This window comes from Protopterus annectens, chromosome 4.part0 (genome assembly GCF_019279795.1).
Source record: "Protopterus annectens isolate FY-2018-M chromosome 4.part0, PAN1.0, whole genome shotgun sequence".
NCBI classification, from domain to species: Eukaryota; Metazoa; Chordata; order Ceratodontiformes; family Protopteridae; genus Protopterus; species Protopterus annectens.
The window spans coordinates 1,591,297,735-1,591,314,039 of NC_056733.1; the positions used below are offsets into that span (position 1 = coordinate 1,591,297,735).

General features: G+C 39.7%; 1 protein-coding gene across 1 annotated transcript in view; it reads left to right on the forward strand.

Annotated features, from left to right (window-relative positions):
- The window catches only part of NOP16 (NOP16 nucleolar protein), an 86,347-nt gene that overhangs the window by 4,727 nt on the left and 65,315 nt on the right, over positions 1-16,305 (forward strand). Inside the window, exon 2 of the mRNA XM_044069366.1 lies at positions 12,393-12,501. Coding sequence (XP_043925301.1) covers positions 12,393-12,501 — 109 coding nt within the window. The remainder of the gene's footprint in view (positions 1-12,392; positions 12,502-16,305) is intronic.

Sequence of the window (16,305 nt, forward strand, 5' to 3'; positions counted from 1 at the left end):
ATAGTATAAGTAACATGTCCTATGTAGACCTTCTCAAAGCCCTACCTCTGTATTCTGTCTTCTGTGGGCTGAGAGGAGATTTTTGCCTGGCACACAAGTCATCTTTGGACCACACTCTGGACCCTTTCATATCTGCAAAACAAGCAGCACCAGAAGTACTCATTCTAAACCATGCCTGTGATATAAATAAGACCTGCTGGAGTGACCAGTATTTATTCCAGAGATGACTATTTTTCCTGGAACAGGCTCCTCATTCATGTGAAGCAGAGTTCATCCCTAACCCAATTCAAGTGCAACTTGGACAGCTGGGTGGAGAACTGAAAATTCACCCCTGGTTTGGCACGTGTCTCTAATCGACACAGGCGGCTAGTAAATGGTTCATCTCCCAGGCCCCTGCTTATGAGTGTTTCATCTTCTAAGTCCCTGTTTAGACTATCAAGGTTACTAGAACTTGTCAGAGATTTGGGATGTATGGCTAGGCTTAAAAAAGCCCAGTTGTCATTACCCTGTACCCACCTTTAAACCCATTTCCAAAGCCTTTCTGTTCAAGGCTCATTTCTTGGGTTACATTTTTTCCAGCAGCTCTTTAAGAGGCTTGACTATCTCAGAAAATTCAGTACAAAATTTGCAAGGTTCTGTGCATTTCTTGGACACTCATTAATGTCACTTTTTTTCTTCTGGCTGTGCCATTTATAGCCTTATTCTGTCTTTCTCTGCAGCTGCTTTCAGTCATATTGACAGTATAGTGTTTCTTTACTATACTACAAACGTAGTCGGTGTATATCCGTAAGTCCTGCTGCTTGCCAAATTTAGTCTTTGACTCTAAGCTGAGCTTTGTAGTACAAGCATATGGAAGTCACTATTGAGTCTTGGTTTCTCATAAATATTAGTAGATGGGATTTTTTTTCCAAGGCTCACTATGCCTACTGTATTTTTCTATAATTGCTGCTATTTTGGATTTTTCCTTTTGTGAAGAGAATTCCTGGTGGCTGCAGTTGGAGTATCTTTCTATAAAGGAGTAAAATGGTGGCGAAGTTGTCTTCATATGCATTGTGCAAGTGAAACACTTAATGAGGAGATATTTTGTAGTGGTTACACTTGGATCATATTTCATTGATAAAGCAGAATACTTTAGAGGGCTTATAATAAGTTATATAAGTGAAAACCTGGACACCTGTAGTTTGGAAAACTTATTTTCACTAATGAATTTTTTTTTTCCATGTAGACAATCAAAAGCAGTTTAGCATGCTTACGTTTGACACAGTATAACATTTGTAATGTCTGTATGGATAGCCAGTGAAGATGTAGCTTGAATATGTGATCAGCTTCTACAATGTCTTTAGGTTCATAGGTATGTACTAGGTTATTGGCCCTAGGGCCTATATAAGCGTAGCCAAACGAGGTTCCCTGGCTTTCGCAACCCAAGAAAATTATTTTCCTGTGCCCCTATCGAACAGTGCCACAGCAGTGATCCCTGGGGTGAATTTCCTGTTTCCCATCCAATTGTCAAGATTTTTCTTAGAGGGTTAATGAGGAGCTCTGCTTGACATGAATGGGTAGCCTGTTCCAGAGCATGGGAAGTCTCTGGGACAGGCATCTATCCCTCCAGCATGTTCTGTTTATTGTGGTGACAAGCTTTAGGTCCCTGGTCGTGTGGCTCGAAGAGATTGGGATTTCTTTAAGTGTAGCATGTCCATCAGATCTGGGTTATACATGGCTTTGTATGTTAGGCAGAAGTTGCCTCTGAGTAGGCGATGTGCAATGGAGTAGAGCTGCAGTTATTTGAGATGGTCTGCGTATGGCATCTGTTTGAGGCCAGTAGTCCTCCTAGTGAGGTATTTCTGTGGCCTTTCTAGTTGTTGCAGATGTCTTGCGTGGTACATGCCAAACGGGACATTGTACTCTATAATGGGTCTGATGAGGGATGAGTAGAGAGGAACAATGACCTCTCTTTTTCTGGAGGGAGAACCCCTTTGTAATGAGGTGTGCCACGTAGAAGGATTTCCTGACTACTGTGGTGACGTGATTATCGAAGGAGAGACTACTGTCCATCTGTGTCCCAAGGTCTCTTATCACACTTTCAGTGTTTAGTAGGCTACCGCCCATGTGGTAGTTGATGGGTATGGTGTTTTTCCCAAAGGGGATGACGATGCACTTCTTGGCATTGAGCTTTAGGCCATGACTTTGCTACCAAGCGTCAGTCTCAGTGAGGTCTCTTTGTAGAATGTCTATGTCCTTAGGTGAATCTATTATGGCTTCTAGTTTACAGTCATCTGTGAATGTCGTTAGGCAGAAACCAGCTGTATTAGCCTGGACTTCAGAGAAGTAGATACCGAACAGGAGAGGACCCATGACCGAACCCTGTGGTACTCTGCATGTCACTGGTCTGAAGTCGGATTTGGAGTCTGCTACTTTCATGGTGTGGGTTCTGTCAGTGAGCTAGTTGGCCACCCATCTTGTGACCTATGGCTTTATGCCTAGTCCAGTGAGTTTATCTATAATACCAAAGTGGGGGATGGTGTCGAATTGGCGAGGTCAAGATAGGCTATGTGCACCACCTTACCCTCGTCTACGGCGACTGCTTCGAAGAAGTCAATCAGGTTTAGGAGGCATGATCTACCTTTTACAAACCCAAACTGAGTGGAGTCCAGAGTTTGGAGGTTACCTATGTCTTTGTTTATAAGCTCCAGGATGATGTGTTCCATGGCCTTGCAGACCAGGCTCGTCAGGCTAATGGGGCGATAATTCCCGGGGTCAGTGGTGGCACCCCCTTTGTGGAGTGGTATAACCGTCGCTGTGCTCCATTCCATAGGCACAAAGCCTGAAGTGAGGCTATGGTTCAACATGGTACTTAGGTGGGGTGCCAGTTCATTCTGTAGTTCATGCAGAACACAGCCTGGGATGTTGTCCGTCCCATGGATGCTGTGTTCTTGGCTTTGGAGAATACGGTCTTTACCTGTGCGTCCGTGATTACAGGGGCTTTGGAATCTTCCGGTATGGAGATGGTCCCTTTGGGGGGTGAGGGGAGGTAAAGTTTGCACTGAACCTGTCTGCCAGGATGTTGGCAATATCACTTGGTTCGGTAAATGCAGTGCCATTGTGCTGTAGTCCCCAGCAGATCTGAGTGTTGCCATTGAGATTCTTAGCATAGCTTTAGAAAGCTTTGTGGTTGTCTTTAGAATCCATGGCGATTTTCTTTTCCTAACTAGCTTTGGAGGATTTTATGAGGGATCTCACCTTCTTGCTGAGGCTGACCCAGGAAGTTCCTGCAATCATGGGAGTTTACTCTTTTTTTTTTTTTTGCCACAGTTTTTTCCTTTTGTAGAGTTTGTTTATGGCAGGGGACTATCAGATTGGCTTCCTTTTTTGGAGGATAGCATCTTGGTTCTGTTGGGGATGGCATGATCCATGCACTCGTGTATGTGCTTATACAGTGCTTTTGTATATGATTCAGCAGTCGTGTCTTTATTTTCCATCTGGGTGGGTGATGTGAAGTTGGCCACTTCTGACTTAAGAAGCATGAAGTTGGCTTTGGAGAATTTTTTTACGGTGGTTTTCTTAATGGGGGGGTGGGATCTGGATGTCTAGGTTGATTAGCTTGTGGTCGGACTTGACCAGCGAGGAGATGGCCTCTGGCATGGAGTATCTGTTACCCATATTGGTAATGACCAGGTCCAGGAAGTTGCTGCCCCTGGTAGGGGTATGGACAAGCTGGTTCAGGGCGTTGGAATTGATGAATTCCAGAAAACGTTGGGCAGATGAGTTAGTACATGAGTAGTTTTCCCAGTTGGTGGTGGGGTAGTTGAAAACTCCCAATATTAGGGTATTGGGCTGTATCTTAATATTATCCAGTATATCTAGCAACATGAAGTGGACGTCCTGGGGCACGGTGGGGGATCTGTAGCAAGCTACAACCTGAATTGCAGTCTTGCTCAGTGTTAATTGTACTTGGATAATTTGGATGCATTATGTTTAGCAGCTAGGCTGGAGGTGTGGATATCCTTTATGAATATGGACACGCCTCCTCCTTTAGTGTTTCGGTCCAGGTTAGGTGGCCGAAAGGTGTGGTAAGAATTGTAGCCTGGTAATGCAGGTGTGCTCTCTGGAGCTTTAAACCAGGTCTCTGTTACTGCACAGATGTCTATGTTCTCCATCTTAAGGAGTGCCTCGAGTAAGTGCATTTTGAGGTTTAGACTTCTAGCATTGAGTAGCATTACCCATAGATTTCTCTTGTTTGTATCTACTATGGTGGTGTGTTTGATGTTTGAGCCTTGCCTAAAAAAAGCACTATAGGGGCAGCAAGAGCCTTAGCCAGTATCCAGAATCCCAGAGGCGACAGGTGCAGGCCATCCTCTGGCAAAGCATTGTGGCCTGCCGATCATGTCGTCCCAGGCAGACAGATACTGGATCCCCTTGGAATGACACCAGAAGCTTAGCCAATTTATTGCGATTCCCCTTTAGAATGAGGTGTGTTATGTGGCATTTTTTATTTGTGTGTATATAACCTCCTACTTTATTCTCTTGACTATTAAGTGTTTAAGAATAGCTAGTAGGTACACCTTGTTAAGAGTAACGACTCTATTGCCGAGATAATATAGGTTTTTATATGTGGGGTTACTTTCTAGTAATAGTATGGATAGGTTCATAGATAAGTACTAGGCTATCTGCCCGAGGACATCTATAAGCTTAGCCAGAATGTGTTGGCTTTTGCTGCCCCCTTAGATTAGTTCCCTGTGCCTCTGTCTAGCAGAGCCATTAGTTCCCTGTGCCTCTGTCCAGCAGAGCCACTGCAGTGATCCTCTGGGTAAATTTTCTGTTTCCCATCCACTCGTCAAGGTTTCTCTTGAAGAGTGTTAGTGAGGGGCTCTGCCTAACGTAGATTGTAGGAATCCTGTTCCAAAGCATGGGGGAGTCTCTGACACAGGAGTCTATCCCTCCAGCACGTCCTATTTGTCATTGTGGTGAGGTTTAGATCCCTAGAGCATGTGGCTCTTGGGGATTTGTTTTTTTTTTAGGTAGAGCATGTCCATCAATTCTCGGTTGGATATGACCTTGTATATCAGGCAGAGATCACCTCTGAGTAAGCGGTATGCAACAGAGTACAGCTGGAGTTTCTTCAGTCAGACTGCATAGGGCATCTGTTTGAGGCCAGTAATCCTCTTGGTGAGGTACTTCTGTGGTCTTTCTAGCTGTTGCAGGTGTCTTGTAAGGTACATCCCAAGTGGGGCGTTGTAATTTATGATGGGTCTGCTGAGTGATGAGTAGAGGGGCACAATAACCTCTTTTGTTCTAGATGCTAACCCTTTTGTAATTAGATGGGCCACACAGATGGATTTTCTCACCACCTTGGCAATATGATTATCAAAGGAAGAGATTACTATCTACTTGGGTCCCCAGATCCCATGTTACATTTTCTGTATTTAGGATGTAATACTTATTTTGCCTATGTTCCTGGCTGTCTGCGTTTTTTCATGGTGTTTCTCCATAAAAAAAAAAAAAAAAAAAAAAAAAATGGGCAAAATTATTTGGTTGATCCTAATAACTCTGACATGGATTGAGTAAATTTTGTGGTATGACATTGACATTTGTACCGCTAGCATCTTACTACAAATAGCATTTTAATCCTAAACATATTAAGTGCATAGTTTGCATGCACATATTTTCCCTGGATTTGGTAGTTCTCGTGACCCTGTTCCATTAAATTTGTAGGTTGTGCTTTGATAAACAAAAACAGCTGCATTTCTTCCTTCAAAAGCGCATGACTTATATATTTTTTAATTAAAATTAATGTAGTCATGCCTGTGTTTTCACATCAGATGCAGTTGTAGTTGCTACAGTTGATACCTTCTTTTTCATTTTTAAGTTGATGCTTGATATACAAGCCATATTCTTTAAATGTTTTAAAACCAATTTCCAAATTTGAAGGCTTTGTGTCTTGAACTTGAACATAAAAAAAAGTCGAGTCATCATTTGATATCTTCTATATCTTTTTAAAGGTCATAGGAGAATTCAGATCCTGTGCTGGCAAGCAGAAGTTGTAAGGTAGCCAACCCATCCAGACAAGCACTTGTGTATAGTAAGATGCACTTACTTGGGGACTGAACAAACACCTTCATGCTAATGATGAGACTTTTGGATGTCTGAGGACACAAGAACACCTGGCAAAATCGTTCCTGACAGGGAGGACATAGGTAGTAGTTAGTAGGCTTACAGTCCAGAGAACCGTTGAGAAGCTTAGCCTATTCAGAAGGGCATATCTAGTTGGTAAATAATTTGAGAGCAAGATCTGTTGAGCAGCAGCAGCACAAGCTGCTACACCACCGTGTTGCCCCAAAACATTATTTTTTTACCAGGATAAGCATCAGCCTCCCCCTTTTTTCTTTTTTCCATTTTCTACATGGGGGGGTGTCACATCAACTGTGGTCATTACCTAGAGCCAATGTTCTCGCCTCTGAGTGAGTAGTTCTGATATATTCGTTGTTTAGCATCCACACATGCACTCAAAAAATCCAAATTTTAAGACAACAAATGCGTTTTTCATAAATATTATTACCCGAGTACCTTCAGGAGGGAATGTGCAAAGGTAGAGGAGTTAAGTCACTAGGAAGGTACTCAGAACCAGCTCTTATCACAAACACTTGTTGACTTTCCTTCCCTGAAGAATCCATACAGATTTAACTTCAAGATAACACCTTGTTTGCTCCAGCTCCTGTAGTCACCACATTTGGAGGTTTCTGAGCTAAGTGGTTTGTCTATTATGTCTGTGTTTCTCTTCCATATGTAGCTTTACATTAGCCTAGTATGTATCTATGAACCTATTAATGACCACCAGAGCCTTTATAAGTCTAGCTGTGCAATCCAACCTAATCAGGGCCTTTATAAGCCTAGCTGACCAACACATCACATTCATAACCCTATGTATCAAGGGAGTTTATTAGGGGGGTATCTTAGTTTGGGTATAGTTACTGTCGGCCTCTGTCTATCAGAGACAAGGAAGGCCCTTCCTGAGGTGAATTTCTAATTTCCCATCCATTGGTCAAGGTTACGGTTAAATAGTGTTAGGGATGGACTGTGCTTCACATTGATCGGGAGCCTTTTCCAGAGCATGGATATTCCCTGAGGTACACACCTGTTTTGCCAACATGTCTTCTTTATGTTGGAAGCAAAATTGAAATTATTGGATGTAATGGTTCTGATGCTGTTCATTTTGGGATGTGCAAAAAGTCCATCAGAGCTGGATCTGAGGATGTCTTGTATGCCAGGCATAATTGTAGGAGACTGATATAGAGAGAGAGGGTTTTAAGGCAGTCTGTACAGAACAGCGTGTTTATGCCGTGGATTCTCCTGCTAAGAAACTTTTGTGGGTATTCCAGCTGTCGCGTGTCTCTAGTCAGGTACATGCCAAAGGGGGTAGGGGCTCATACTGAATGATGGGTCTGATAAGGGCCATTGAGTAGACTTTGAGTGGGTGGGGGGATGTTCAGTTTGGGTATAGTCAGGAAAACTGATCTGATCTGTTTTTTTGTCCCCTCACCACCTGTGGCTCTTTGCATTTCAGAGCTTGTTGATTGTCTTGCGAGCTTTTGAAGTCTATTTAGTTGCTGCTCCTAGCTTTCATAAAGGTCAAGGCTTGAGGAGAAATCTGACAAACTGTGCTTGAACAGAGGAAACGGGTTCACCTTTTCCCATTTGTCCATTTTGTACTTGATAAATCCAGAAAAGGATATTCCACTGTTATGGAATATTTTGAGAATGTTCAAGTATTTTTTTTTCAGGATATAAAACAAATGCTATAGTAGTAAACTATTGTCCCACATGTGAACTGGTTCAGAAGCACCCATATTTATGGGAAATAAGATGAAGTATTTAGGTGTATGGATTAAAATGATTCTGTTATAGCAGCTAACAATATTTGGGAAGAGACTAAGTAGAAGATAATACAAAAACTGAAGTTGGAAACTCTTCAGTATTGGAAAGTAAGGTACAAGCAGTGAAAATGTTTCTAGTCCCTGTAATAATGTATACAGCTGAGGCATGTTTTTACTAACTGGAGAAGCTGTGGGACATAATTGGTAAGTAACTGAAGGAATTTGGGAGTGAAAGGGAGGAATAGATTGTGGGATAAGTTGTTTCTCCCCACAGAAAGAGGTACCAGATTTGAATGGGTACTTTAAGGTTATGCAGTTAAAGCACATACACATAATGCATACAGAGAACAACAATCAGTGTGGAAAGAAATGATGTTGAAATGGAGGGGGTCATGAAATAAGCAGAGGGAGTAGGGTTTTGGATGCATGGCCGTAAGGAGAATAGCAACCATGCATAATATTATATTTACAAAGTTCATGAAGTATTTTGCGAAGTAAGCCAAACACTCAAATTGACAAAGGAGATTTTACCAATATGGATGAATGTAAGTCTGAGTATAGAAATTGGTCAAGAGGGAGCTGGAGTGTATTATCTAAGCAAAAAAGCATTGGGAGCAAAGAGCTAGGGAGGGAAAAAGTAATGAGTGGGTTGGGACCAAGCAGAAGTTTGGACTGTGGGTTTGAGAAGGCCTTCACTACTAGGGATTGATAGGAGTAAAGGCAAAGAGAAAGGGTTAAGGGAGTGTCAAATGTGGACCAACTCTGGTTGAGTTTTTAGTTTTGTCTAGAACAGAAGCTGCAGTTAAAAGGGATAATTATAATTAATGGGCTATATGAAATAATGCATGTTAATTATAAGAATCAATCTGAAAAGGAAGAGGCCCACAAAGACTGGAAATGAGAAAGGAAAAAGGAACAATGGGAGGGCATTTGTATGGTTCCCGAATATAGAAATCTAGAAGGTTTAATATATATATATATATATATATATATATATATATATATATATTTGCATGGAAGTGTTTGCATAGGTATTTTTATACCCAAAGTAGATACTACTTTTATGGATTTGAGCAAGGCATTTGACACAGCTGAAGTTGGATGACCTCCAGGTAGATGATGGGGTTGTAGCATGGATTTTTTTTGCCATAGCAGATCCTAGAGAGTGGTGGGAGAGGAGATATAAGTGGATCCACAGAATATGATATCCCTGGGATTTGGTGGTAGTCAACATTGAAGGGGTACCAGTGGAAAAGGTGTCATTGCAGGTGATACTAAGATTTGCAGCAGAGCAGCTCCCCTGAAGGGGACTGTACTTTCCAAAGTTACATTGGTGGTCTTCACAGTGGTATAACAAACCATCACACAGCAATGTAGTTTAAGAATAATCCAGAAATAGAGTGTACAGATCTAGCAACTGCGTTCCCAGGCGAAAGATGCCCAAGTTATCTGCATAAAATGTGAATCATTTAAATGTGGGGGGAAGTAACTTTAGATACAGAAATTACCTTTAAAATGAGAGACTTTATTCTCGGGATAGTGGGCAGGAGGCTGGATGAAATGAAGAATTGTTTTCCAAAATAATTAGAAGACCAATTAGAATAAATTGGCAGTGTTTTTGTTGAAAGGGGTAGACTCTAAGCATACTTGTGTGCTGTGGCTTTTTTAGCTTGTTAACATTCTGTTTTTTCTAAACTGAAGTGTGAAAGCTGGGTGGCAAATCCCAAGCACACTCTAGTTTTGGGTGGGGGACATTGTGTAGTAACCGTCTCATCCAGGTATGTAATTTTGTGACTTCTTTGGATTTCTTTGTCATCATGAATCCAGTTTGTGGATATTTGTCAGCAGTAGTCACCCCCTCCCTCTATTCATTGAGGGTTATGGTAAGGCTGTGAACCTCACCCCCTTCCCAAGAGAGAAGAGCTACCCAGTTGAACTGCACATTCTAACCACCTTGTTGAACCCATGTCATCAGCATCTCTGATGACAATGATTCCCTTGTGTCAGCAGTCTTGATTCTATGACATTTATGTAATAGCGGAAGAAGACTACAGTGAAGTTGTCAGAAGCGAGGCAAGTGTTGGGAAGCTGTTTAGTTGTTATTGATAACCATGCACATCTTGTATCTTGTTAACAAATATCACACTGAGCATGCAAGCAACCAAGTAAATCCAAAATAACACGTGTAACATGCCCAAACTGTAATGGATTCACTGAAAGAGCACACCCTTCAAAGCAGCAGCCTTTTACTAAAAAAATTGTTTAATTCACCAACAGAAGATTAAGCGCTTTCATCCGCAATGATGTGGACTTCATCAGAATGTCAGTTAATTAATTGCACTATTTATAAGCCATTTTGGCGCCAAAAAAAGTTTGCCAAACATCTAATACTACCAATTGCATTAATAAGCTGTTTGGTACAAAAATTCATTCACACAATGCATGTAAGGTTTGGCAAACCTTATTAAAATTCCTAACACGCTGTTCTCTACCAATAATTAATAAAACTATACACATAACAGTATAAATGTGCTGTTTGCTATATATAAATTAATAAAAACAATGACAAGGGTTGAATACTCAATCCTGGTGTACTAATTAATACACAAATGGACTAAAAAGAAATATATTATATTGCTCAACATCCTATCTAAATGGCTTCATACTCATTTCCCTATGTACGCATCTGTAATATGGGCTTAATAGTGATGTAATCATTAAGTCCGGGGAAATTTTAAGAATCTGTCAGTAACTGCCGTCTAGTCTCCCTGTACCCTGAAAGGGCCTTTATATTACCCCCTCTTGGTCCTACTTTAATCTGTTCAGGAATGGCAAATTTAAATGTGTGCATTTCCTTTCATCTCAGTGTGCCTGTAAAGGCATAGTTTTGTCTCTTTTAGTAATATTATACAAATGATCATAAATCCTATTCTTGAAACATCTCTCTGTTTTTCCAGTGTAATAACATGGACAGGCCATGTATTTAGCCATATATACAACACATTTGGAATTGCAATTCCCCTGTGCGAATGTGACCCGAGTTTTGTTAATATTATCCAACACGTGTTTATATCATGTTATCGAAAGATGAAAATAGCGAATGCTATTTCATCGGCCCCAAAACATCTAAACATGAAAATATCAGACATTCAGAACAACGAATTTTTTCCCATGGAAAAAATTTGCTGCTCCGAAACGCATACACACAACACAAGCACATCGAACAAATAGCAACCACACGCATACACTTAAATTTCTACATCTAACGCTACACTAAAATAAACATACACTACTATCTACCCACTTACTTTAACCCTAACCCTAAGGTCCATCACTATCGCACTCGCCTAACCCGTGCCGTAACCCTAACTCACTTAAACCGTCCCTAACCCTAACGTACAATCGCACACTTGCCTGAACCCAGCCCGTAACTTTCCACCACAGCGCTAAGAATAGCGAAGCCACAGAAATGGCCAACCAAATTCTTTCCTGAGGAAAGAATTTGCTGTTCTCTAACCGCTATTCTTAGCGTCATGAATAGTGTTTGATATCAGAACATTTGAAGTTTTAATACTTTGATGTTCTGATATAGACCCTCCAACACAATCCCTTCAACTTCTAATATACTAGAACATTGTCTACAACATCCGCATTTCCTAGTGTGTCTTTTGGCTTGCGGTGTATTAACCCACCCTTGTTCAAACTTCTTTTTAAGTTGTTACCCATTTTGTAAACAAAGAATGGTGCAGGCGCCACTATATCCTTTATGTCGTCGTCTGCTAACAAAATGTTCCAATTGTTGGCCATTATCTGTTTAACCTTATTAACATAAGGAGAGTATTCCAAAATGCATGTCCTTTGATAGTTTTTATCATCATCTACATTGCACACTGAGATAGTTTCTGATAAAGGTTAACCTAAAATAGGGGGATATTTTCTACCCCATTCACTAATGACATAACCCCTTACATCATTTAACATATTTATGGGGTGCCCTCTTTGTCTAAACAAATTCCGTATATATTCCATTTCTTTAACCATGTCTGTATACTGAGAAGTCATTCGAGCTGCACGTATACATTATCCTTTAAAAATATTCCTCATTGTTTTTCTGGGGCGATTGTGTATTCAAGATAACTGTTGGAGAAAGTACTCTTCTTATGTATATTGGACTTAAAACCTTTGTTATTATTCATAGTAAAATTGTTGGGAAGCTGTTTAGTTTAATTGTTATTGATAACCATGCACATCTTGTATCTTGTTAATGTGACAAGTACAGCGTATTGAGCCATAATACCCTTTTAGGAGGGTGAGGGACTGATGTGTGAAATTTATAGAGGATAGGTAAACACTAAGTGATGCAGTGTTTGGATGTGGTGGTGGTCAGAGTTTCCAGCTTGGGTCAACTTTGCCAATACTGTGTACTCTTGACATTTCTATTTTCCATGCATTTTATGAGATTATAAAAACCATCCTACCTGTTTTTTGTTCTTCACTGGAACTTACTTTGCCTTTTAATTTTAGTTCCCATATCAGACGAGCTTGGGATGACAAGAAAACAGTAGCTCAGAACCTGGCAGAGATGGGACTTGCAGTAGACCCAAACAAGGTCACTGGCATTCAAGAACAGAAGGTAATTTATTGTCTTATTTTGTTTATTGAAGGTAATTTTATGAATGGGTAGTAGGAAGATGGAGCAAGAGGTGCAGAAGGATAACTAAAAAAGTGCTGTTTGGTGTAGAGTGCATTACGTTGCTGGTCCACCCTTGAGAATTGAAGACCCGTGAGCGGTACTTTTTGAAGCCTGAAGAAAGTTTCATTTAGTATAATGACTTGAAAGCATGGTTTACTGATAATACATAAAATTCATTTTTTTGTATTAACTCAACCTGTTTAATATATTTGAAGACTTTCCGTAATTTTTTTTCCTTTTGTAGTGCAAGTTCCACATTTAAATAAGCACATAGAAATGTGTTGTAGTGAGATGTGGGATGTCTTGAGGGGGTGAGTGATGCTGCTACTCCAGTGCCTGTCTAAGATGGCCATTTGGTGGAAAATACAGTGTGTCACATAGAAATTTGTCATATGAGATGTGGGCTGTATTGGGGAGGGTGCTGCAGTGCCAAACAAAGTGGCCATTTTAGTAAAGCAGATGTGGTACTGGACCCACTAAAAATATTACTGAGATTAAAGTCTGTCTATAAATGAAGTGTTCCCTGGCTTTCTGGGCTCTGAGGCACAAACTAGTGTGGATCCAGAGAGGTTTCATGATTGTGTCAAAACTGAAATTGATCAGATTTCTTGCAAAGTTAGACTATACTATAGGGGAGCTCTCAGTCCTGAGGGAGAATTTAAACGTGTTTGAGTCTGAAGGAGAAGCAGGAAGACACCCATTAAAGACTGCCTCCACATACAGGTTTCATGAAGAGTGAAATAAATGGTGTAGCTAAGTAACTTGAAAACCAGTAGAAAGTTATTCAGGGTAGGTCTGGGGTTTAATTAGGTTATTGTTTCATTTTGGATTTAAAACTTTAATGTTTATTATTGTCTTCTGAGAGTATCAAATTTATTTGTCACTTTTGCATCTGTTTTTTATTTATTGGCTGTTGTGTGCCTTAGTGTCATATTATCACTTATCATTATATGGCAATTTTATATGGCAATTTTATGTGTATTTATAATTTCTGTTTATAGTGTTCTTATTATACTATATTTTTTGTCAGTAGTGGTTTTGTTCAAGTTATGATGAGTATCTGCTACTAGCTCTTGTTTCAGGTAGACTTCCCCAAGGACATTCACTTATGTAACTAAAGTATATATATATATATAAATAAAACAATATAGGCTCCCTGTTATTCCCATATGTCAACATTTCAGATGACATATAGGGTTCAGTGCTCTTATACTTGACATTTTGTCCAGTAAGCTATTATCTTGTACCAGTAGCCATGATGCTGGTTTGCCTTCTGCTGCTGTGGGCTTAGACTGAGTAATGTTGGGGAGTTCTTCACCCCTTCCTGCCCTGCCATCGCTATTCACTGTATTTAAATGTTCATAAGTAGTTACTACGTTTAGGGGCCAGGAGACCATTGAAGGGACTAGCCCAAGTTTCACAGTTATTGCAAAACAGTCTGGTTAAGTGACCTGCTGAAAGTTGCATGGTGTATAAATAGGGCCTGAGGGAATCATTCCCTGGAGTACAAAGTACAGCTCATTAATAGTGCAGAGAATTAAGGATCTAAAGGCTATAAGCTAACTGCCAGATGGAGATGAGGTGGAATTGGAAACTGACAGCGATGAAGACATAAGGGGTATGCATATCACCTTTTGAGGACATAATGTGTAACAATTCTATGGCATTTAATTTATTATTTCGTTTCTTTATTTACTGGGAAGGTCCAACTGGGATAAACTCATTTTTCAGTGGAGGCCCGCAGAGAAAAGCTCCATTTTTAAACAGTTTTGACACGTATCAGTTAACTGTATTTGATGTGTGTGTGTATATTTATTTTTATTTATTTATTTTTATATATGTGTGTGTGTGTGTGTGTGTGTGTGTGTGTGTGTGTGTATATATATATATATATATATATATATATATATATATATATATGATTTAAAATAGTGTGATACGTAGTGCAACTATAAATGTATTGTTATATTTAAGATTGAGATATAAAGTAATTAGGACAATGAGAATAGTTTGGGTTTATATGGACTTTTGTAAGAAGCGTTGGTTTTGGATAGAAGAGGAGAGGGTATTGAAGCTGTGATGGGGGGGTAGTGGGCAGTCAGATAGTGGTTGGTTTAATTAGAGAGAAGAAGAGATCATGTCTTGCCACTTGAAGCCTGCGAGTGATCTAATTTATGTAAACAAAGTTATGGCTTATGATTTAGTGAGCATCTTTCTGGCTTGATGGGGAAAGGGAGAAGCGGAAAAAATGAGTATTTTGAGAGAAGGTAGCAGGTCTAATCTCAAAATTTATTTTAACTGGAGCGCAGCAGTGCAGCAGCAGAGCCAATTTTTGCTTCAATATTGTTTTAGTAGTAACTGGAGGATGTGTGTCTTGTCTGTCTGGTTTATTTGCTGTTGCGTAGAGTTCCAGTTATTACTGACTTGAGAATCCCCAGCTGAGTTGCTTGTTTTGTACATGGAGAGGAAATATTTATTTATTTATTTTACATTTGTTGACCGGGCTAGTCTAGCTGGATACATGTCCATTTTCAGTAGAGGCCCGGGGAGAAAAGCTGAAAGAAAACATACAAAATTGATATAGAAGTTATGACAGATATTATAAAAACAGCAATTGTTACATAAAAACATTAGTATTTTATTTTTTTCAAAAGAAGTACAATTTATAATACTCGTAGTGATTACGTGAGAAGGTACAATATACATATATACATAAATTTTTATATGCAGTAGTATAGTATATTGAAACTTTAAAGGGAAGATTGTTAAGGATATAGGGTGAAAATTAGTGTAAAGGAAAAAAAGTTAGTCAGGGTTAGTACAGGAGCATAGCCAGTGTTTATTGAGAAATAGTTTTAGATTCCTTTCAAAAAGTGAGAGAGAAGTCTGAGATGTGATTTCAGAGGGTAGTTTATTCCATAATTTACCAACAGAGTTAGAGAACAAGGAGTCACCTGCTGAGTTGTTGGATTTGGTAGTATTGATCAGCAGTTTGATTGAGGAGCGTAGATTCTTGAGATAATTCTAAGGTGTAATGAGGCTAGAGAGTATTGGAGTGTTGCTGGGTTGGTACAGGGTCTTGAGGGCTATTGTAAGCTGGTGAAATTGAAGCTGGTTAAGAAATTCTAGCCAGTCTAGTTGTTTTAAATTCAAACAGTGATGGATTCTGAAAGGAGAGCCTGTAGCAAATCTAGCAGTATTATTATAGGATGTTGCTAGTTTGTTGAGGTTGTTTTTAGAGAGATTGGTGTATATAGGAGAAGCATAGAGTAGAGTAAAGATCAAGTGGGTTCTGGCTATAGCGGTCCTAGCTACTAGTGTAAGAAAGGGTTTGATTCTGTAAAGGGATCCTAGTTTTTTGTTAACTAATTTTATTGTGGTGTTAATGTGAGTATCAAAGTTAAGGTTGTTGTCCGTTGTTATTCCTAAGAGTTTAGTGGCTGGGTCAGGAGAAATAAGAGTACCGTTGTTGGATGTTATTACTTATTGAAGAAGACTACAACTTGAGTATGGTTAAGTATAGTTTTAAATCTGTATTTTTCAAGTAAATTAATTTTCAGAATATCTTGAGCTGTATGTGTAAGGTAGATTGGGATTTCTAGCCAATGTAAATAAGGGCAACGCATCAACTGATTTTTAATGGGGTATTTGCTGCAAATTTGTGTCTCTTATTGTAACACCGCAAGTTTAGTTTTAATGGTGTTATTGAGATTCTAAACACCGGCAACCCGATTGTTTAGTTGT